General features: G+C 35.1%; 1 protein-coding gene across 4 annotated transcripts in view; it reads left to right on the forward strand.

Moving 5' to 3' along the window:
• Window positions 1-24471, forward strand: part of ERCC6L2 (ERCC excision repair 6 like 2) — a 139105-nt gene that overhangs the window by 61704 nt on the left and 52930 nt on the right. For all 4 annotated transcript variants that reach the window (XR_003964085.3, XM_032595490.2, XM_030293002.2 and 1 more), the window contains exons 9-13: window positions 48-167; window positions 6088-6159; window positions 6765-6910; window positions 9598-9693; window positions 18850-18949. Coding sequence is in view for 3 of the 4 variants with exons in the window: in XM_032595490.2 (XP_032451381.1) it covers window positions 48-167; window positions 6088-6159; window positions 6765-6910; window positions 9598-9693; window positions 18850-18949 (534 nt within the window). In the remaining variant the exon portion in view is untranslated. The remainder of the gene's footprint in view (window positions 1-47; window positions 168-6087; window positions 6160-6764; window positions 6911-9597; window positions 9694-18849; window positions 18950-24471) is intronic.

Here is a 24471-nt window from a genome sequence, read left to right on the forward strand (position 1 = left end):
AAATGTGTTAAGTTGAAATTTCTTTTCTTCTACCTTTTCCCCTTAAGGAAACACTTATCAAAAGGATATGTGATCAGGTATTTTCCAAATTCCCAGATTTTGTGCAGAAAAGCAAAAATGCAGCCTTTGAAACACTCTCTGACCCAAAATACAGTGGGAAGATGAAGGTAAGTGCTCTTCTCTCATGCTGCATACACACAAGGATGATATTCAAAATATTTATCAGTAGTGTGACAGGGACACCAACTAATCAGAACAGATACCCAATCATTCAGAAGAGACTGGCCAAAGATGACTGGCGTAGCTGTGTCAGCATTTACTAGCTCACAATGAACCATACATGCAGTAGGGTCTCACTTAGTGGTTACATCAAATACACTTTAGACTCTCCTTATCAATGTATTAGACGTATGCCTGCTTAAAAATGTGCGCTGTTGTGCTGCATATATAATAGCTTGTCTTCAAATGTTTAAGGAGATAATCTACCAGAAATACAAACGCTAATGCCAAATATGAGGAGGAGGCTATACAATAGCTTGGACTTAGAGAAAGGAACTTCTTAAAGAGTTCAAGGTGGACAAGACCTTTCTGTCTATACTGAATTCTCTGCCTCTTGGTTTCACTTGCCAATCTGTATTGGAAGGTTGCTAATCTCATTTGTGGCAAGGGAGCATTTGTTGTACACTAGGAAACTGACCTGTAGGTGCTGCCCTTGGTGATATATTACTAAGGGAAGGTGTGAAAAGTATGGCTAGGTTCTCCACCCATGACGTAGGCCTGTGACAGCTGCATGATTGCTGACAGCTTCCAGCCTTTTTGCGCAGACTTTGCTTGTTTAACTGTTTAATAACTGTCAAGAATCTTTATGGATTCAGAGACTATTACAGAACAATTCTCAACTTTATGGTTTAATTTTTTTAAAAAGTAAGTTATTTCTTTTGGCTAAATAAATAAAATAAGAAGTAATTCGAGGTAGGTTGTTGTTGCTTCTAAAACCCTGGAAATATTTTTAGCAGTTGATCTACATAAATTCATCATAGTGTAGTTTACTTGGACCTCTAAATTCAATAAAATAGAATAAAAGCCAAGAAGATTACCTTAAATACTTGGGTATGTATTTTTTTAATTGAGATATAATTGGCATATAACATTGTTTTGGTTTTAGGGGTGCAAAATAATGATTTGATACATATGTATATGGCTAAATAATTATCACAATAAGTTTATTTAATATCAATCACCACACATAGTTATTTTTTCTTATGATGAGGCCTATTAAGATCAACTCTCTTAGCAACATTCGGATATATAATACAGCATTGTTAACTATAGTCACCATGCTGTACATTAAATCCATAGCACCTGTTTATCTTACAATTGAAAAGTACCTTTTGACCACCTTCATCGATTTTGCCTGCCTCCACCCCTAGCTTCTGGCAACCACCAATCTGTTCGCTGCACCTATAAATTCAAACTTTTTAAAAAATTTTTTTAAATTTTTTATTTTTTAGAGAGAGAGAGAGACAAAGTGTGAGCGGGGGAGGAGCAGAGAGAGAGGGTGACACAGAATCTGAAGCAGGCTCCAGGCTCTGAACTGTCAGCACAGAGCCCAATGCGGGGCTTGAACTCATGAATGGTGAGATCATGACCTGAGCCAAAGTCGGACGTTCAAACGACTGAGCCATGCAGGCACCCCTCAAACTTTTTTTTTTTTTTTTTAGTTTCCACATATAAGTGAGATCATACAGTATCTATATTTCTTGGTCTCTCTTATTTCATGAGGCATAATGTCATTCATGTTGCAATGCCAGGATTTCTTTCTTTTTTTATGACCGAATATTCCATTGTATATGTGTATTTCATGTTTTCTTTATCCATTTATCTGTCAATAGACACCTAACATTTTTTCCAAGTCTTGGCTGTTATAAACAATGCTGCAGTAAACATGGGGGTGCAGATGTCTTACCGAGATCAATTTCACTCTTTTGCATGTGGCTGTCCAGTTTTCCCAGCACCATTTATTAAAGAGAGTATCCTTTCCCCTTTGTATATTCTTGGCTTCTTTGTCATAAATTAAGTGACTATATATGTTTGGGTTTATTCTTGGACTCTCTGTTTTGTTCCACTGACCTGTCTGTTTTAATGTCAGTACCATATTGTACCATATAGTACCATAACTTTGTAGTATGGTTTGAAATCAGGAAGTGTGGTTTCCAACAAGGCCTCCAGTTTTGTTACTCTTTCTCAAGATTGCTTTGACTATTCAGGTTTTTTTGTGAGTCCATGCAAATTTTAGTATTGTTTGTTCTTATTTCTGTGGAAAATGCCATTGGAATTTTGATGGGGATTGCATTGAATCTATAGATTGCTTTGAGTAGTATGGACATTTTCCAACATTCCCAGCCTATGAACACTGAATACCTTTCTATTTATTTGTGTCTTCTTCAGTGTCTTATCATTCTCAATGTATAGGCCTTTCATCTCCTTGGTTAAATTTATTTTTACTTGGTTCTTTTTTATGCATTTGTAAATGGGATTGTTTTCTTAATTTCTTCTTTTTATGGTTCCTTATTAATGTACAGAAATGCAATGAATTTTTGTAGATTGATTTTGTATCCTGTAATTTTACTGAATTTGTTAGTTTTAACAGTTTTTTGTGGAGTCTAGGTTTTTGATCTATAAGATCATGCCATATGTAAACAGAGACACTTTTACTTTTTCCTTTGCCATTTGGATGCCTTTTATTTCCTTGTCTTGCCTTATTGCTCTAGCTAGGACTTCCAGTACAGTGTTGAATAACAGTGACAAGAGTAGGCATCCTTGTCTTATTCCTGATCTTGGAGGAAAAGCTTTGTTTTTACCAGTGGATATTACATTAGCTGTAAGCTTGTCACATATGGCCTTTATTATGTTGAGGTATGTTCTCTCTATACCCACTTTGTTGAGAGTTGTGTATTTTTAAATAAATAAGTTTGTATTAGTGAGAATATTCTGTTTTATTATCACAATAAATAATTCAAACTAATAGTAGTAATTTTCCTACCAATATTTCCTAACAATAATAAATCTATTTTTGTCATCCATTTTATTGACTTTTATTTATTTACATATTTATTTAATGTTTACTTATTTTGGGAGAGAAAGAGAGAGAATGAATGGTGGAGGGACAGAGAGAGATGGAGAAAGAGAATTCCAAGCAGGCTCCATGCTGTCAGCACAGAGCCTGACGGCTTGATCTCACAAACTGTGAGATTATGACTGAGCTGAAATCAAGAGTGGAAAGTTCAACTGACTGAGCCACCCAGGTGCCCCGACTTTATTTATTTTAAATAAAACTATATAAAAAGCTCAATTAATTTGGAACTGAGCACTTATTATCCCATAATTCAAGCCAATAGAATATTTTCAGAAATCATGGCCTCCTTATGAAAACTGTATTATCTATTGTTATATATTTAAATATCATTCATTGTGACTCTTCACTAAAAAGTTACTCTTGATATTAAGTGGAATTTTATAACTACTCATTAATGTATATTTAGAAATAATGTCTGATTAAAATAATTACTACATTTTTTTTTGTTATGAGTTTTAGAAGGGAAAAAGCAAGCATGAATTATTGATGGAGTCTGGGTTGATGTCTTTATATGTGAAAGGCGCCTATAATTTACTTTGTGAGAGAACACCAACAAGAAAGAGAGTGATATTAATAACCTAAGGTTATATTTTTAAAATTGTGTTTCATCATTTGATTATCAACATCACCTGGTAATTTCGTGATACAAAATGTATAGGCTTATAATCTATTGTCTCTGGGGTTAAGAAATCCCAGTTGCATGTACTTCTTGAATTCAAGTGATGAAAGATACTAGTTCTGCTTCTCTTATTATAGGTCAGCCTACAGCTGCAATTTATTTGTTGATATAATGCTCACTGTACCCTTCATACCCTCAGAACTATACTCATGAACTCCAGCTCTTTCTGTTAAATGTGAAGGTCTTTTTTTGACCTCAACTACTATTCAAGCAGATGGTCAAAAATTGCACTTATTCCCCTGATAAGAATCCTCATTTTCCCTTCCCTTGGGAAATACCACAGAGCCACTTACTGTGAGGGGTGGGGGAAAAGGCTTAGAAAACCGAGTTTAGTGCTGTTGGGATCATATAGGGGTCATGTTCTTCTCTAGGCTTGACTAATTTGAGAAAAGTTACGTTCAAGATTTCTTAGTGTGAACATTGTTATTTACAGCACTCCTTGATATTTACCCAAGTAAATTAAAAACTTAGTTCACACAAGAACCTGTACACAGATACTTTTAGCAATTTTATTTATAATTGCCAAAACTTGGAAGCAACCAAGATGTCCTTCAGTAGATGAATAGATAAGTTGTGATACATTCAGACAATAGACAATTATTCAACAATAGAAAGAAATGAACTATCAAGCTACGAAAAGACATGGTCACCTTAAATGCATATTACTAAGTGAAAGAAGCTAGTCTGAAAGGCTACTTACTGTATGATTCTAACTCTATGATATTCTGGAAAATGCAAAACTGTAGAGAAAATAAAATAATAAATGGTTGTCAGGAGTTTGCAAGGAGGGATACATAGATGGAGCACAGGGAATTTTTAGGGCAGTGAAACAATTCCATATAATACTTTAATGGTGAATACATGTCATTATATATTTGTCAAAACTCATGGAATGTACACCACAAGGAATGAGCCCTATTATAAATAATGTTAACAGACTTTAGTTGATAATAATAGTTAATAATTTAATAATAGTTTATAATAATAATTTATTAATAACAATTTATTCATCCATCAGTTGTTACAAATGTACCACCCTAATGCAAGATGTTAATAATAGGGAAAACTTTGTGCAGGGAGGGGCAGGGATATAAGATGCGGGAGAGGGATTCTGGGCAAATTCTCTGTATATTTTACTCTGTTCTTCTGAAAATCCAAAATTGCTCTAAAAAAGTCTTTAATTTTAAAAAGTTATTGTATTATGTGAAGTTCAAATGCACATCCTTTATACATAATCAGTTATTTTATTAAAAAATAAAGCTAATGCAAAACTTACTTTATAAGTTTTGCAAGTATTAAAATTATGTTGACTTGATCTGTGACATTTTTATCACCGTTTGGTTATTTGAGTAGCTTTTTTTTTTTCTATAGCTTTTTCTGGGGGATTGGACCATGGGGGTCAGTTAGCACAATATCTTCTCTTAGTCAATTATTAAAAGAGTGTTATATTGAATATGATTTTTTGTTTAAGTTTAAATGCTTATCAGTGAATAAACAAAATTGAAGTGTTTATTGCATAATTCAGAAAAACTTTATAGGCTTAGTACAGAAAATTCCTTTTCTTTCCTTTGTGGATTACTTTTCCACAGTGTTCTGGAACTGTCACTGCCAGATGTGGAAATGCCTATTTTAAAAATAACAGTGATACTGTTATACACAGGTTTGGATTATTTGCTTCCTCCCTAAAAGCACTGTATTTGGGGCAAATTATTGACATTTTGAGGTCAGAATCAAATCTGGAAGTCAGGACTTACTGTAAATAGAGAAGCAGAGAGGATAAAATAAGAAGAGGTGTATATGTGACTGATTATTTTAAGAAAACAAATATCAAGACCTAGATGTAATTAAACACATTTCATTACATCTATCTAGAAAAAATTTAAATACTTCCTAAAAGGAATGCTATTCTGTAATTTAGTTTCTGAACATATTGTAGGTATAAAGAAAGTGTTTTTTGGAAATTAAATTAATTCATTTAAATGCATCCCATAATCTAAAATGTTTCCTTTTTATTAAAACCAGATGAGATGAAACAAAAGTCTTTGGGAACCTTACCTCATTATTGACAGTATGATGATGAATAACATTTCATGTAATATCTAATACTTTATTTCTCTAACTTGGCAAAAATGAAGGGAATTAGGAAAGAGGACTGAGGTTATGTTGTATAAAAATAATTTTTAAGAAATTCTCTAGTGATGTTTATATGTATAAAGTGTGCTTTTAGTTGGAACTGGTTCATTGGTGGTTGATTTCTGTGGTTCATTTCTAGGTCCTTCAGCAGCTTTTAAATCATTGTAGGAAAAACAAAGATAAAATACTTCTTTTCTCCTTTTCCACCAAGGTAAGTTCCTTCTGAAGTATATACTCTTAATTGGCCCAGCCCTAACTCTTGAGGCATAAATCCTAAGAGACATAACAGTGTCCAGCCACAGTTTTGTCTTATACATACTGTAGAAAATAGTAGTGACATAAGCAACTTTTAAAACAGACACTTAAATCTCAATGATATCAAGATTACTGTCAAAGAGCAAACTCAAAGATTTTTAATTCTCTGTTGATGTTTTTATTAATAATTAAAGTGTTCTTTAAGGCATGTAAGAGATTTTAGAACTTGGAAAATAGCACAAATAGTGAAATTCACTTACATAAATTATTTGGCCAATACTTTTTATTTGGTTTTAGTTTCAAAAAAAAATAAAGTTTGATTTTTTTTTTCCCTGAAAGATTGATTTAAAAAACAAACATTGGTGAATATTAAAGTCAGTTTCAGGATAATGGGGAGAAATACATAAGCCAGAAGTCAGGAAAATATTTGTTACTCTTGTAATTATAAGAAAGAACTTGTGAGCAGCAATTATTAATACTTAGTAAATCTTCTCTCTATAGTGGTACGAAATTTATTAAACCATACATTTGTCTTTGCCCATTTCCATACCTTTTCTCTAGTTACTTGATGTTCTGCAGCAATACTGTATGGCAGCTGGCCTTGATTACCGACGACTTGATGGAAGTACGAAATCAGAGGAAAGAATCAAGATCGTGAAAGAGTTCAACAGTACACAAGATGTTAACATTTGCCTTGTCTCCACAATGTAAGAAAATAAAATTTGATAACTTGATTTTTATGTAATTGCTTTTAAGATTTAGGGTAATTTAAAAATTATTACTGGGTTAATTTTCAGTGGTTATGATTATATTGCCTTGTTTTATTTGGCTTTGAGGAGAAGCAGCAAAAATGCTATTATATTAATTATGACTGAAATAACAATATCTTGAGTTTTACCTAACCTTTTTTCTCAATTTCCTTATCATCACTGGATTCTCTTTATATGTCTGGGTTTATAAAGATAACAATCAAAAGAAATGGATGTTTCCTCCCAGGAATTTTCTGTGGTGGTGTTTTTATTCATGTCTGTGGTCAGAACAGTCAGACTTAATTGAGTAATTGAGTTATTAATCAAATAACTAAGAATCATTTGTAGCAGTGGCTTTTAAAGTATGCTCAAGCAGCCCTAGAGAGCTCACTAGGGTTAGTGGGCCAGGTATTTCCTCCCTCTGTCTACCTGGTCTCAACCATAGCAGCTCTACATTAATAGGTTTTATAAACGTTAAGTCAGTTCTAACACCTATTTATGAATCTCTCATTAAAACCTTTTAAAGAATATATACACTTTAGAGCAAGATTTATGCCAGTATAAACACCTAAGAAGATTAATCCCTTTTGAGGGACAACAAATCCTTAACTTTTGACATCTAATGTAATAAGTACTTTATAGATTTACCCCCACTATCTTGCAAAAAGAATTTCAGAGGACTTTAAAAACAAACGTAGCAGGGTGCCTGGGTGGCTCAGTCATTGAGTGTCCAACTTTGGCTCAGGTCATGATCTCACAGTTTGTGAGTTTGAGCCCCACATCAGGCTGGGTGCTTTGGCATAGAGTCTGCTTTGGATCCTTTGTCCTCTCTCTCTGCCCCTCCCCTGTTTGTGCTGTCTCTCTCAAGGATAATAATTTTTTTTTTAAAAAAAAGTTAAAAGCAAACATATGTAAAATGTAAAAAGTCAACACAAAAATTACTTAAAATGAGGCATAAAATTATATATATGATGAATACGCTACTTACTATTGAACACCGAAATTCTCCTTGAACTCTTGCATTGAGAGGCACTCTGGATTCCCATTTTCCTGTGAATGGATTCAAGAAGTAATTTCTCGTATGAGCCCTTACCTACGAGCATTAAATGACATAGGATATTGTCTTCTGTTAAGTTCTATAAAGTACATAAACATGCTTAATTTCTTAAATAATGTCTCCAAGTAACAAATGCCTTCAACAATACTTCAAATAGTACAGAACTTCTAGACAAGCTGTCATCTGCCATTCCTTGTCTGCTCACCCCCATCTAATTTGATGAGATCTGCCATAAGGCTCCTAATTATCTCTATATTAGAAATTGCTATTTAACCCATTCAGTGAATTTTTAAAGACTGTATTTTTCATGTTTAAAGCCCTATTGATATTTTTCAAATCTGCCTAATCATTTTTACTTATATTTTGTTCTTTATGTTTTCTAGCTTTTCTTTTGTTTCTTTAGTAATTTCAATCATTATTTTTTAAAATCCCTTTTTAAATGGCATTTTTGCTCTGTTAACTCCTGAATTGGGGCTGCTAATCCTTCTGTTGTTCCCTCTTGCTCTTGCTCATGGTACATGGTTTCTTCACACATTTTGTAATTTTTTATTTTGAGCTTATCTATCTATAGAGGGGCTTTCCCCCTCTATTTTAGCCAGACATCATGCCAGCCACATAGGGATGGGAATCCATGTTTCTTGCTTGGCTTTTATTGACATCCCAAGAGTGAGGCACTTGATTACTGTTTCTGTACGTCCTCCACTGACATTACAGAGGCGACTGGGTTATAGCTGGGCAGAAATGAATGTCCCAGCTCCTCAGTCTTCTGTGATATCCTGAGTGGAGGTGAGAGGCACCCCATTTTAGTCAAGCAAGAGTGGAAATCTAATCTCCTCACTCAGCCTTTACTGACCAGGTTGGGATTCAGGTCATAGATTTTTTTTCCATGGTGTTTCCAAAAATAGGCGGGTTATTATCTAACATTTTCTGTGTTAAAAGTCTATACCTTTCCTGGTTCTTTAGCTAAAGGAAAAGGGCTTTTCTTGGGCCTTTTTTTTTTTTTTTTTGGTCTTGACTGTTGGCATTTCCAGTTTGCTGGTTTCTCCAGAACCCAGTCTGGGATTTTTAAGCAAAAACAAAGCTGGAGAACTCACTGCCATGTCCTTCCTTAGTTCTTATAGTCTCTAGCCATGCTTTGTTCTTTCTACCCTTCAGGTCTTACATTTGTTTTATATATGATGCCCAGCATTTTAAGCTGCACTTACTGAGAGGAGTAAGAAGTGCATCTACTCCTGCCTTGGTTTTTAAAAATGTGTATATTACTTTATTTAGTTGGACCATACTTACAATTTTTAAAAATTATGTTAGGAAGACCTTACAGCATCGTATTTGAATATCCAAAACAATGAAAAAAAACAGTACAACCTATTTACGTGGGCTTTAATGGTCAATTTCTTTTAGTATTATTCTAGAATGGTAGAAAAACTATTCTGTAGCTGTTTTGTTTGTGGCATGTTTGTGTTTTAATTATCTTTTATGATGTTAATGCAGTATTGTGTTGATTTGGTTACAGAAACCTGGCACAATTGAATTAGAAGGCAATGACTATGCTTTTGCTATTTTAATGTGCCCAATTCTGTTTCCTCAGGGCTGGTGGACTAGGCCTCAATTTTGTTGGTGCCAATGTTGTTGTATTGTTTGATCCTACTTGGAATCCAGCCAATGATCTTCAAGCAATTGACAGGTATACTACTGACAAAATTTAAAGTGACTTGCAAATACTTTGAATCTGAAAATACCCCCTTGTGATTCTCTTAAGTTGCTTTTATAATATGACTATGATTAGAAGACAGAAAACCTTATTTAAAAAAATTGCATTTAAGGGGCATCGGGGTGATTCAGTTAAGTGTCCAACTCTTTTTTTTTTTTTTTAATGTTTATTTATTTTTGAGAGAGAGACCGAGCGTGAGTTGGTGAGGGGCAGAGAGAGAGGGAGACAAAGAATCCAAAGCAGGCTCCAGGCTCTGAGCTGTCAACACAGAGCCCAATGCAAGGCCCGAACTCACAAGCTGTGAGATCATGACCTAAGCTGAAGTCAGATGCTTAACCGACTGAGCCACCCAGGTGCCCCTAAGTATCCAACTCTTGATCTCAGCTCAGGTCTTGATCTCAGGGTCATGAGTTGGGCCCTGCTGAGCATGGAGCCTACTTAAAAAAAAAAAAAATGTAATTAAAAATTGTATTCAGATCTGAACCCAAATGGCAGGCTGATAACGGCAATTTATTTTCTTTCTGTCTCAGAATCCCATTTTGACAGGATTGATTTAAGTAGGACAGGTGACTCAGTCAGTTAAGTGTCCAACTCTTGGTCTGGGCTCAGGTAATGATCTCACGGCTCTGTGGGTTCGAGCCCCATCTCGGGCTCTGCACTGACAGCATGGTGCCTACTTGGGATTCTCTCTCTCTCTCTCTCTCTCTCTCTCTGCCCCTCTCCCATTTGCACTTGCTCGCTCTCTCAAAATAAATAAGTAAAAACTTAAAAAAAAAAGGGGGAACAAACCCAACATACTGCAGGAAGATAGGAAAGGTCACTACTAGTAGATCAGAAGTTTGGAGAAACTCTCAGAAGGTAGAAGGCAGAATCTGTCTTACAACAGCATCTGTGTAATCAAGAAACCAGCAGAGAAAAGCCACAATCCAAAGTCAGCAGGAGAGCACAGAGAAATTTCAAGCTTGGGGCCAGTAACTATAGGATGTAGAAACAGACCAGAGTGAATTCTTGTTAGAAATTAATTAATGTGCTAACTCTAAAACAATTTCCTCTCCCATACCCAATATAAAGAGAGGTTGGCCTACAACAGATGCCCCTTGATCAAAACTGAAAGAATTGTTTCATAAATTTTATAAATAAGTGGGGAATCCGACTGACAAAAGGTTTTTACAGTGGGCATTAGGATCAGATCATAAAGCAGAACTGAACCTGAAGGATTGCTTCCCAGGTCTCTGTGGAACACAAAACGGGGAAATGATTAAATAGACTTATGTACCTTCATGGAAATCCAGACCAGCTTTCCTGTGCAGTCCACCCAGTTCTTCATTTGTAATTATGAATGAAAAACTAAGAGTTATGAGACCTTTTATGGAGCGCCTAGGTGGCTCAGTCAGTTAAGCTTCCAACTTTGGCTCATGGTTCAGGAGTTCAAACCCTGAGTTGGGTTCTGTGCTGATGGCTTGGAGCCTGGAGCCTGCTTCAGATTCTGTGTCATCCTCTCTCTCTGCCCCTACCCCACTCACACTCTTCTCTCTCTCCCTCTCAAATAAGCATTAAAAAAATTAAAAAAAAAATAATTGTGAGACAGTTTAATAAAACCAGCAGTATGAAAGAAAAGGGCCAAGATGAAAAAACTGAACCTGAAGGAAATAAAATAAGAATAGGGCACCCTGAAAAAAAGTGCATGGAAAAGAAAACTAGAAATGCTTAGAATTTAAAAGTGTTACCAAATAACTCATTACAAGGTCTGAGTAATAAAGTGGAGAAGACTAAAAGTGAAAATTGATATGGAAAATAAAAGGAATGAATATTTGAAAACACAGTGACAGAGCAGGAGAAAAAACAGAAACACATCTTGCTGATATTTCTAAGTTCCAAAGATAAGGGGACTAAACAATGCCTGAATGAGAAAGAGGGAGAGGAAATTATTTATAAAAAGAAAAGAAAAGAAAAGAAAAAAGAACAAAACAGATTACCAACAAATGAGAATCCCACTCATTTCTGCAAATCCCACTGTTCCTGCAAAATAGACTTTGAAGAACTGACTTTTCATCTGCATTATAGAATTCTAGAAGACAACAGAAGTTGTCGAAGTGACAAAATTCATATGATGTATCTGCAAGAAAATAATTTTGACTTATAGTTGTAATCAATGACTAAAATATCAATATGTGAGGGGAAATAAATCATCTGTTGACATCTAGGAACTGAAAAATTTATATTTAAGTCTAAATAATTATTGATGGTTTAGTTGAGAGACTTAATGCAGTTATAAAGAAAGGATTCTGAGAAATATAAAGGGATGGTATGAGAAAATTAATAAGAATCAAACACTAAAATTTCATATAATTTCAATAAAACATTGGGAGGGTGGGGGTAATTGTGTTAGAAGTTATATTTCATCAAAAAAGAATTTGGATATCCTGGTCAGATTTCAAATTTATGCCAAAAAAAAGTGTTCTTAAAATGTTAGCCAAAAATTTAAGGGCAACAACTAAAAGAAATTTTTAAAAAATCACTGAGAAAATGTGATTATTTCAGTAAAATGATTGGAAATATGAGTGTATAGCAAGAGGTAAAAGAAACTAAGCATGGCAAATATAAAACCTAACGTAAACTGTGAGAAATAAAGCCAAACGTAAAACTTCCTTTTAAACAAAAAAAGAAGGTAAAAATGAAATGTTAGATTCAGATTTATGCTTATTGCTATAGATATAATTTTATATATTTATAAAATTCAAAAATACATAGAAGGTTAAAAATAAAATATATTTAAAATCTCATCAGGGAGATGATGATAAAAAGTAAGAACGGCAAAATATTAATAGACTTCAAGGCAAATGCATTGAGGAAAACAAAATGGAACAATCGATGAGGAAAGTATAATAGTCACTACATAACAAAGACAAAACTCTTTTATGATGAGAAATGGGCAAATCTACAATCGTGATGGGAAACTTAATATCCTTCTCTCAAAGATTAATAGATCAACTAGGCAAAAAAAGGAAGTGTGTAAATTATTTGATTAACAGTTATTTAGCCTTTAACTTAATAAATGTATTTAACCATATAATAACTGAAAATACCCACTCTTTCAAAAAACGTTTTAGAGCATACTTTTAAATAACTATATATTTTAATAGAAACCACAAGGACTAGATTACATGCCTCTAATTAATACAAAAGACAAGACCCTAGAAAGTAACAATGAGCTTGTAGCTAATAAAAATCTCTCCATATGGACATTTTAAAATATAAAATATATTTTTAAATAACTCTTGTATTAAAGAGGAAATCAAAGAGTGATGCCAGCAAGATGGCAGACTGGAAGCTCTAGGTATATGTTTCCCCATGGGTGGATTTAAAAAACTAGACACTGATTAAAATAACTTTATGGAAGCTATTTAAATCAAAGATCTACAGTTATCAAGCAAATTCCCAATCAAGAAGAAGCTATATTCAAAACTGTAGGAAATTTCATGGCATTTTTACCCATTCTTGCCTCACCCCATTTCCTGGCACAGCACAGCCAGGAAGAGGAAGTAACAGTTAGTTCCCTGTTCCCTCCCTCTCAGGTTGGAAAGAGCAGTGTGGAACTCCTTTGCAACTTTCTAACCTATCTGTGAGCTGCCAGAGGGAATGGTTTCTTTTTCACCTGATAGTGCTTAGGTAAGAAACGGTGGCATAGCTTGGATCTCAGACTGGCAGAAGCTGTTGAAGACAGTTATAGGCCCCATTGTGCATGAAAGCAGTAGTGGGACTGTATATTACAGTAGAGGAATACAGTAGAATATATCTAAAGCCCTGAGAAGAGGCTGAGATGAGACTTTTTGAGAAAGTAAGACATTTAAAAGCAGTTGTGTATACAGGAGATATCGGAAAACATACACACCCAAACACACAGGCCCTGGTCACACATAACCAAAAATGACCAAAGACATTTTTTTTTAATTTTTTTTTTTAACGTTTATTTATTTTTGAGACAGAGACAGAGCACGAACGAGGGAGGGTCAGAGAGAGGGAGACACAGAATCTGAAACAGGCTCCAGGCTCTGAGCTGTCAGCACAGAGCCCGACGCGGGGCTCGAACTCGCAGACCGCGAAATCGTGACCCGAGCCAAAGTCGGCCGCTTAACCGACTGAGCCACCCAGGTGCCCCCCAAAGACAATTTTTTAATCCTTACCCTGAGCTGCTCCTAAGACTCAAGACACAGCCTGCTAATTAATGAATGTTTTCAATAATAGTTTGCAAAGACTAGAAGTGGCTGTTTTATCAATGGCCAATTTTTAACAAAAAAGTACAAGGCATTTATAAAGAAAGAGGAAAACTAGCTCATTCAGAGGAACAAATTAAGTCTTCTAAAGAAACACAGGCATAGGACTTACTAGACAAAGAGTTTAAAACAACTATCTTAAAGAGCTAAATGGAAACATGGACAAAGATCTAAAGGAAATCAGGAAAACAACATATAAACAAAATTAAAATATTAGCAAGGAGATTGAAATTATGTATATATAAAAAGAACAAAGTAGAAACTCTGAACCTGAAAAATATAATAACTGAAATGAAAAAAAAAAAGTCACTAGAAAGAGTCATCATATTTGGGCAGCAAACTTGAAGACAGATCTGAGGAGCAACAAACCAAAAGACTGAAACAAAGGAAAATGAACATAGCTTAAGGAACTCATGGAACATATTAAATAGACCAATATACACATTGTAGGAATACAAAAGAAGAGAGAGAAAAGGACAAAGCTATTTGAAGAAATAATGACTGAAATAATAATGTCCCAAATTCAAAGGAAAGACATTAATATGCAAATACAGGAAGCTTAACAAACACCAGGTAGGGTAAACCCAAAGAAACTCACACTGAGACAGGTTATCAAACTGGAGAAAGTCTAAGACAGGTCTTGAAAGCAGCAAGAGAAAAATGACCTGTAGTGTACAAGAGATTCCCCAGTAAGATTATTAGCAGAGTCTCAACAGAAACCTTACAAGCCAGGAGGCAGTAGAATGATATGTTTAAAGTGCCAAAAGAAAAGAACATCAACAAAGAATTCTATATCAGCCAAAACTGTCCTTCAAAACTGAGGGAGAAACTAAAACATTCCCAAACAGAAGCTTAGTTTATTACCACTCGACCTTCCCTAAAAGAAATGCTGAGAGACTTTCAAGTTCAAATTAAAGGACTCTAACAGTGACTCAAAACCATATAAAAATATAAAATTCTCCAGTGCTAGTAAGTACAGGGACAAATATAAAAAACCAGTCTTACTATTATTTTGGTTTATAAATCTTTTTATTTTTTATTTAATGAAACTTTCACAGTTTGTTTTTAAGTTTATTTATTTATTTGAGAGGTGAGTAGGGGCAGAGAGAGTCCCAAGCAGGCTCCACACTGTCAGCACAGAGCCCAACATAGCACTCAAACTCATGAACCATGAGATTATGACCTGAGCCAAAATCAAGAGTTGGACACTTAACTGACTGAGAGCCACCAAGGCACCCCTATTTTTTTTTTTAATTTAAAAGACAAATGCAGGGGCATCTGGCTGGCTTAGTTGGTAGAGCATGCAATCTTGATATCGAGGTTGTGGGTTCAAGCCCCACGCTGGGTGTTGAGATGACCTAAAAATAAAATCTTTTAAAAACATAAAATACAAATGCATGAAAATAAATATAAATCTGTGTTAATGAATAATGAATATAAAGATTTAGTTTTTGATATCAAGCACAAAAGTGGGGACAAAGCTGCAAAGGAGAGTTTTTTAATGCAATTGAAGTTAAGTTGGTATCAGTTTAAGGTAGATTGTTATAACTTTTGGATGTTATATGTAATCTTCATAAAGAAAATAGCTATAAAATATACACAAACGGAAATGAGAAAGGAATCAAAATGTGTCACTAAAAAATCACATAACACAAAGGAAGGCAGTAATGGAGGAAATGAGGGACAAAATAGCCATGAGACATACAGAAAACAAAATAGCAAAAGTAAATCCTTCCCTGTCATTAATACATTTAAATGTAAATGGACTAAACTTTCCAATCAAAAGATACAGATTGGCAGGGTAAATTAAAAACAACAACACACGGCATGCCAACTTACACTGTCTGTAAGACATTCACTTTAGGTTTAAGGACATGCATGAGTTAAAAGTGAAAGGATGAAAAAAGATATTTCATCCAAATAGTAACCAAAAGACAGGAGGGGTAGTTATTCTAATATCAGACAAAATAAACTTTAAATTGAAAACTGTTATAAGAGACAAAGGATGGTATACAATGGTAATTCTTGATTTAACTCACCCAGAAGCTATGACAATTAGAAACATAAATATACCAAATAAACAAGCTGTAAAATATATAAAGCAAACATTGACAGAATTGAAAGGAGCAGTACACAACTCTACAATAGTAGTAGGAGACTTCAGTACTCCACTCTCAATAATGGATAGAACATCTGGTCAGAAGATCAATAAGGGAAGAAAGACTCGAATGACGTTATAGACAAATTGGACCTAACAGACATATACAGAATTCTCCTTCCAACAATTTTAGATTTTCTCAAGTGCACAGGGAACATTCTTCATGATAGGGCATATGTTAGGTTACAAAACATGTTAATAAATTTTAAAAGATTGAAATCTTATAGTTTCTTTTCCAAACACAATAGAATGAAATTAGAAATCAACAGCAGAAGAAACACTGGAAAATCCACAGATATGTTGAAATTAAACAACATGCTCTTAAACATCCAATGGTTTTAAAAAGAAATCACAAAAGAAATTAGAAAATTGAGAAAAAGGAAAAGGAAAACACAACATATTCAAACTTATTCAATGCAGTGAAAGCAGTGCTAATTTTATAGCTGTAAACACATTAAAAAAGAAGAAAGGTCTGAAATCAACTCTCCAACCTTATACCTTAAGGAGCTAGAAAAAGAACAAATTAATCCTAAGGCTAGCAAAAAGAAGTAATAAAGGTTAAAACAGAGATAAATGAATGAAGGAATGAATGAATAAAACAGAGATAAATGAAATAGACTAAAAACAATAGAAAACAACAAAACCATGAGCTCTTTTTCAAAATGATCAACAAACTTGACAAACCTTTAGCTAGATTGACTAAGAGAAGACTGAAATAACTGAAATGAGAAGTGGAAAAGGAGATATTACTATTGATGTAATAGAAAGGATTATAAGTACTATAAATGGTTGTACATCAGCAAATTGGATGATCCAGATGAAATGAACAAATTTGAAGAATCATATAACTTACCAAGACTGAAACATGAATAGAAAATATGAATAGACCAACAACTAGAAGATTGAGTCAGTAATTAAAAATGCCAACAGGGGCGCCTGGGTGGCGCAGTCGGTTAAGCGTCCGACTTCAGCCAGGTCACGATCTCGCGGTCCGTGAGTTCGAGCCCCGCGTCAGGCTCTGGGCTGATGGCTCGGAGCCTGGAGCCTGTTTCTGATTCTGTGTCTCCCTCTCTCTCTGCCCCTCCCCGTTCATGCTCTGTCTCTCTCTGTCCCAAAATAAATAAAAAACGTTGAAAAAATTTAAAAAAAAAAAAAATGCCAACAAACAGAAACCCATGACCAGATGGCTTCACTGATGAATGCTACCAAGCATTTAAAAAAGAATTAATACCATTCTTCCCCAGGCTCTTACAAAAACTTGAACACTTCCTAGTTCATTCTGTGAGGCCAGCATTACCCTGATATCAAAGCTTTTATGGGATAGGCAGTGTTATCCTACCCATTTTACATGTGAGGAAGCTGAGGCACAACAAACTGAAGTAACTTGCTGAAGTTCACAGCCAATGATTTCAGGATCTGAATTCATGCGCTCTTACAGAGCCCACACTTTTAACCAGCTTCACACCACTGACAGCTATCAAGGAAAATAATCAAATGAAAGCCACAGAAAAATTTTCACTTTTTTTTTCTTTTGTCTTAACAACATACCAAGACCTAATATCTTATTTATCCTAGGGTACTGTGTTTTGGTATTCAGTTTAAATTAGTTGACAATAAAACTAAATGAACAACATTTCTCTTTTCCTCCCTGCCCTTCAATTGACTCTGGCAGGAGGAACCAAGAAAAGAAAGGAAGATTTTGACCTCCATACTGTATAACAGTTCCTCAGTATTTATTTTCATGGTAAAAAGACCATCACTTAACATATCCCTACTTAATAGACCCAGAAATTGATGAAGCATAGGTCTAAAGTAACATGTTGTAAGGTTTTTGTCTGTAAAGAATATGTATTCTAACAGAATCTATCCTATTTACGAAACAATTGAGCACACACCCAAAAGACATTTCCTTAGATCCATTTAAAAAAATTTTTAAGACTCAAATCCACTGTGAGAAAGAAAGAGATTATGAGCCCCTCTATATCTAGCCTGCAGGATGAAAGTGAGAATGCAGTAATTTACCCTGGCTGTGCTGTGCCACAGGAGGCCCCATCCCCCTCTTCGGGTACAAGATGTGCAGGGCCCCAAGATACCCTCTAGTAGTAAAGTCCTTTTCTATTAGGAGTACTGTACTGGGTGAAGGAGGCAGAGAGAGCATCAGATACAACAACATAGAGTGACTTTATAAGGTCAAAAATTTTCACCAAATTTTAAGTTTCAAACATCAGTACCCCCATTCCCCAAATTGTGACTGTAACAGGTATTTAGAAACAGGTGACCTCATTCAGAGCATCCAGTAAAGCCTTCACCTGAGAGAAGCTGCCAGGACTAGATCTATGGTTCACCAGTGGGGTGAATCAGTGCTAATTATTGTCTTAATTAGCACTATAGTCCCTGTCAAAATACCTGGGCTGCTGGTAGTCAACTGAGTGAATTCAGACAGAAATCTCTATGAAATTAGGGCTGCAAATCTGCACTTCTGTAGGCTTGCCAGTTGATTAACTGTTCCCCTCCCCCATTTTAAACAGTGTCATTGAGGTATAATTAACATAGAATAAACTGCACATATGTTCCTTTTTAAGTTAAAATTTTAGTAATGTTCCTTTTTTTTTTTTTTTTTTTTTTTTTGTCCTAAAGCTACCTCCTGAACCTTGCTTCACTTGTTTTTTGTTGGCTTTTTTAAAAATCTTTTTACAGAGCATATAGGATTGGGCAATGCAGGGATGTGAAAGTGTTTAGGCTGATATCTTTGGGAACTGTGGAGGAGATCATGTACTTACGACAGGTATACAAGCAGGTAAATATATTTCCCTTTTCCAGATTAAGAAGTAAACATTTGTCTATATCAAAACTTCCAGAAATTTGTGTAAAAATGTTTTTAATTTCGTTTTAACTGTAATATGGAATTTAATAAGATTATGAAATATACTGTAGAATAAATCCTGTAAAACAGATTCTTACTTTCATTGAATTTTAGAGCTGAAATTTTCTTTGAGTAGTGCTTCTTGAGCTTTAATGTGTACATGAATTACTTAGGGATGTTCAAACTACAGATTCTAATTTAGTAGCTCTGGGTGGAGCCCAAGATTCAAATTTTTAACAAGCTCCCAGGAGTGCCAACACTACTGCAGACTATAATTTGAGTACAAGGTCACAGCTTCCCAGCCTGTGGGCCAAGACATAATGATATGCTACAGACGGGACACAGGTGCACCGACACAATGATCACACAGCTCTCTGGGCGGCAAGATTACCTAAACTGACTTCCAACCTTAAGAAACCTTTCCAGGTAGGTGTTCATATGTTACCCTTTTCCGTGTGTACCATGACATGAAGAAAACTGGGGGAAAATGCCTTAAAGATATCTAATGCAATCATCTCATGTTGTACATAATGAAACTGGGACCCAGGGATACCCCAGTAAATGGAACTATAGGAATACAACACAAGTGTATTAACTACTGTGCTGGTGCTTTTAGTGTTCATCTGAAATTGCATTAACTCTTTAATATCCTTACAGTATTAATTACTTCACCATTTATATCTCTAAATAAAATTTATTTAGTTTATAATTGCTCACTTGAGAAGATCTGGAATGAGGCTCAAGTTTAATTATAAATGTTAAATTTGAATTACTCCCTATATATTCTGTTGGCATCTATTTAAGAGCAAACATCTGCCACATGTGGTGGTAGTTAACCTAAGAATGATCCAATCTTAAATTTATGCTATTTTCTTAATTCTAAAAATAGAATTGTACACAGCAGTTTTTGTTTTTTCTTAAAGCACTTAGCTCTATAAGAAACCTTTCATCTTTTTGTTCTTGGGTATAGCACAACTACTTGAACATTATTTTGTTCAGGTATATTTAACCAATCTTGGGAAAAAGTAGGACATTATTCTTTTCATCTTAGGAGTAGTTCTTTAGAATACTGTCTTGGACTTGTCACAGGTAAGAGTCTTTCTTCAATCATGTAGTAATTTTTCTCAGTCCCATTACTTTATATACATTTGCCTATTTATCTCACTCATTTATTGAAATAAGATGGCCTATTATATGTTACTAATAACAAAAAGGCTTCAGAAGATGAGGATAATGTCAGTTTTCAGAACTTTGTATGCTTTAGGTGCTTATTAAAATATTTTTTTAAGTGTGAGCCATTTAGGGAAGGTTTAGCCATACAACTTGGTAGGCACAAATAAAGATAATATGGCAGTTGTGTGTGGAAAAGGCAATAGATGTGATTGAAAGATTGGCGTTTGAACCAAGTAGGGTCTGTCTTTGCAGATGTAATCAAGTTAAAATAAGGTCATACTGGATTAGGGTGGACCCTAATCCAGTGACTGATACCATTATAAGAGGGAAATCTGGATACAGACCGACACAGAGGGAGAATGCCACGTGATGAAGGAGGAAGGATTGGAGTGGTGCAGCCACACACCAAGAATGCCAAAGATTGGCAGCAACCACTAGACATTTGGAAGGGTCTTCACTTGGAACCTTCAGAGAGAGTGTGGTCCTGCCAGCATCTTGATTACAGACCTTTAGCCTCCACAACTGTGAAAGAATAAATTTCTATTGTTTTAAGCCACCCAGTTTGTGACATTTTGTTAAAGCAGTCTTAGGAAACCAATACAGTCTTAAAGGCAGATATTGTAAATTTAACTACATTTTTAATGTGAAATTTATGTATGACAGAGGAACAACAAGCCAAATTTAAAAAGTGTCTAGGAAGAAAGTTTCCACATATGATAAACAAAGGATTAGCATCTATAATACATAAAGAACTTCCACAAACCAATAAAAAGACTATAATTTTGCATTTTATTGAAGAAAAAACACAAATGGTTAACCCATATATGAAAAGATGCTTAACCACAGTTGTAATTTAGAAATATAAAATAATAATGTGTTACACATATTCTGCAAAGACTTAGTGAGGTTGTGTGTGAGTGTGTGTATGTGTTTAGGGAGGCAGGGAGATCGGTGATATTCATTATTGGTGAGGGTATTTGTACAGAGATACTCATATACTACTTTCGAGAATATAACTTGGTACACTGATTTTACAGGCTAATATCACAACATATTAAAACACATAGTACGTTCTCCCTATGTACCTTACAGAAATATTCTCACATATGCACAGTGAAAGATGACAAGGATTTATATTTGGTATTGTTAGTATTTGTTTAAAAAATGAAAAAAGAAACAGCCTTAATGTCCAATAATAACAATGGTAACATAAATTCTGATACACCCAATAGCAGAAAAAAAAACTATAGAGCAGACATACTGATCTGGCAAGATCTCCAAGACATTTCTAAGTGAGATTAAAACAAAACAAAACAACACAACTTGCAGAACAAGTATATCAGTTATGTTGATGCATAAAGTTATCTCTGTATATGTATATAAATAGCTGTAACTGCACTGAAAAAGATCTAGAAGGATATACCTAAATATTACAGTGTTGCTAAGACTGATAAAGGATGATCTGTATTATTCAAAGGGAAATTTCACTTTGATGTTTTTGTTCGTATTTGTTGTGATAATGCATTCAGACATTTTATACTTTTAAAAAATAAAAACATCACTTACATAGCAACTGTCTTCATGTTTGGAGCATAAAGTTTGGCATTCAGAAATTCACCTTTCATTTTTACATGTGTACATGTATATATGAAAGGTGAATATATATGTGTGTGTGTGTATATATATATATATGTATATGTATATATGTATATATATATATATGTAATTTAGAAATATATTTCTATTGGCAGAAGTCCAAGAATACCACAAAGAACACCCAATTAACTTCACCCAAATTTCCCAGTTGTTAACATTTATCATGTTTGCTTTTCTCTTTCCCTCAGCCATGATCTTTATTTATTTTTCTGAACCATTTGAGAGAAAGTTGCAGATTTATCACCTCTAAGTTCTCTAGTGTGTATTCCCTCCAAAGGACACTCTCCTGTTTAGATGTACATATAAAAATGGTTTTATGCATTCTAAACATTCAATTTTGTGTGTTGTTTTGCACTTGCTTTGTCCTCCTATTACCCTCTCCAGAATGCAGTTATCCAAATCAAGAAATTAACATTGATACAACATTACCTTGTAAACCACAAAACTCATTCAGATTTCAGTTATCCAAATCAAGAAATTAACATTGATACAACATTACCTTGTAAACCACAAAACTCATTCAGATTTCACTAACTTTCCTGGCAATTTCTTGTCTCCTTTTTCCTTTCTGGTTAAGGATCCAATCCAGGATCATGGTTACCAACTTTTTCTTTTCATGTCTGTTTAGTTTTCTTCAACTGGAGTAGTTAGTTACCCAAACCCCCTTTGTCTTTCATGACCTTCACAGTGTTAAATAGTAAGTCCTTTCCTTGTGTTAGCTCTCTTTTAAAATCGGTCCATTTGATGTTTCCTCATGTCCAGATTCAAGCCAGGAACCCCTGGCAAGAATAGTACAGAAATGACTCTATGTTCTTCTCATTGCGTTGGTCAGAAGGCACCTGGTGGTGACCTGTCCCACCATTGGTGATGCTAACCTTGATCACCAGTTTTGTGCCTGCCAGCTTTCTTCACTGCAGAGTCACCATTTTTTCCCTTAGTAAGTATTTTATGGGGACATCCTCTGAGACTATGCCAATATCCTGTTCCTTGTCAAGCCCGTACCCATCAGCCCTAGCATTCACTGATGAAACCCACCTGAATCAGCCACCACTGTGATGATTGCCAGATGGTGATTTTTTAATTTCCAGGATTCCTTCTTTATTTGTTGCTATTCTACCATAAAAAAGAGCTTGCCCTTCTTTTCTATTTATTTAATATATTTGGACTCGGGATATTAGTAATATTACTCTATATTAGTAATGGATTACATTACAACCTATTGAATATCACTGTGTATTTTGGTGTTCAAACTGTCTCAGTTTTGTCCAGTGAGAACCCCTTCAAGCTGGCCTCTGTGTCATTTGTCAAGCCTCCATCATTCATTATGCATGTCCTTATGGTGGTAGGCTGAGTAATGTTCTCCCAAAGATATCTACATCAAATCCACCTGGATTCTCTGGGTGGGCCAATGTAATCACTAAAGGGAGTGGGAGTATGCAGGAGGATCAGAGAAAGGAGAGAAGGAGATGTGACAGCAGAAGCAAGGGGTCATAGAGGATTATATGAAGATGCCATGCTACTGCCTTGAAGATGGAAGAAGGGGCCATGACTTTTTAACATGGTGAACACTACTTTTCTTTCTACCTCTTGCGTATCCTGAATGTTGTTAGGAAGAAATCCAAACATTTTGTATCCTTGAATGGGTTTTTCTTAAGCCAGAAACTAAGCTACATTTTCCAATTACTGACTTTTTTCCCTTCCCCTCTTTAATTCCAACCCTATTTTTTATAGCAGCCTACAGATGGATGTATCTGACCTTCACTTTTAGGGGAGCCACTTTGAAAAACTTCTTTTAAGTATAAAACAATGTGCCTTTTATAAATTTTGCGATAAAGTAGGGAACTTGTAAAGATTCAGATTAATGCTTACAAATTGGTGATTACATTAAGTAGTTGCAGTGTGACAATACAGTGTTTAAGAAAGAGGAGCAAAGAGTGAAATCATCTGGACTATCAGGTACATCAGTTGCTATTGTTGTGATTCCATATTTCCTGGACTATAGTCCATGTTTCTGGGGCATTGAAACCAACTGATCAACTTGGATGTTGATTCAAAGCTTCCTCAAACTAAGGTCCCAAGGATCTTGTTTTATTTTTATTATTTTTTAATGTTTATTTATTTTTGTGAGAGAGAGAGAACACATGTGTGCATGCATGTGAGCAGGGGAGGCACAGAGAGAGAGGACAGAGGATCCGAAGTGGGCTATGTGCTGACAGCAGAGAATCTGATGCAGGGCTTGAACCCATAAAACTGTGAGATCATGACTTGAGCCAAAGCCAGATACTCAACTGACTGAGCTACCCAGGTGCCCCTCAAGGGTCTTGTTTTAAAAAGGACATCTTGGAGGCACCTGGGTGGCTCAGTCGGTTGAACATCCGACTTTGGCTCAGATCATGATCTCATGGCTTGTGGGTTCAAGCCCCGCGATGGGCTCTGTGCTGACAGCTCAGAGCCTGGAGCCTGCTTCAGATTCTGTGTCTCCCTCTCTCTCTGCCCCTCCCCCATTCGCGTGCATGTGCACGCTCTCTCTCTCTCTCTCTCTCTCTCTCTCAAAAATAAACGTTAAAAAATTTCTTTAGTAAAAAATAAAAGGGAACTCCTGGAGATGAGAAATTGTTACAAGTATA

This window comes from Lynx canadensis, chromosome D4 (assembly GCF_007474595.2).
Source record: "Lynx canadensis isolate LIC74 chromosome D4, mLynCan4.pri.v2, whole genome shotgun sequence".
Lineage (NCBI taxonomy): Eukaryota > Metazoa > Chordata > Mammalia > Carnivora > Felidae > Lynx > Lynx canadensis.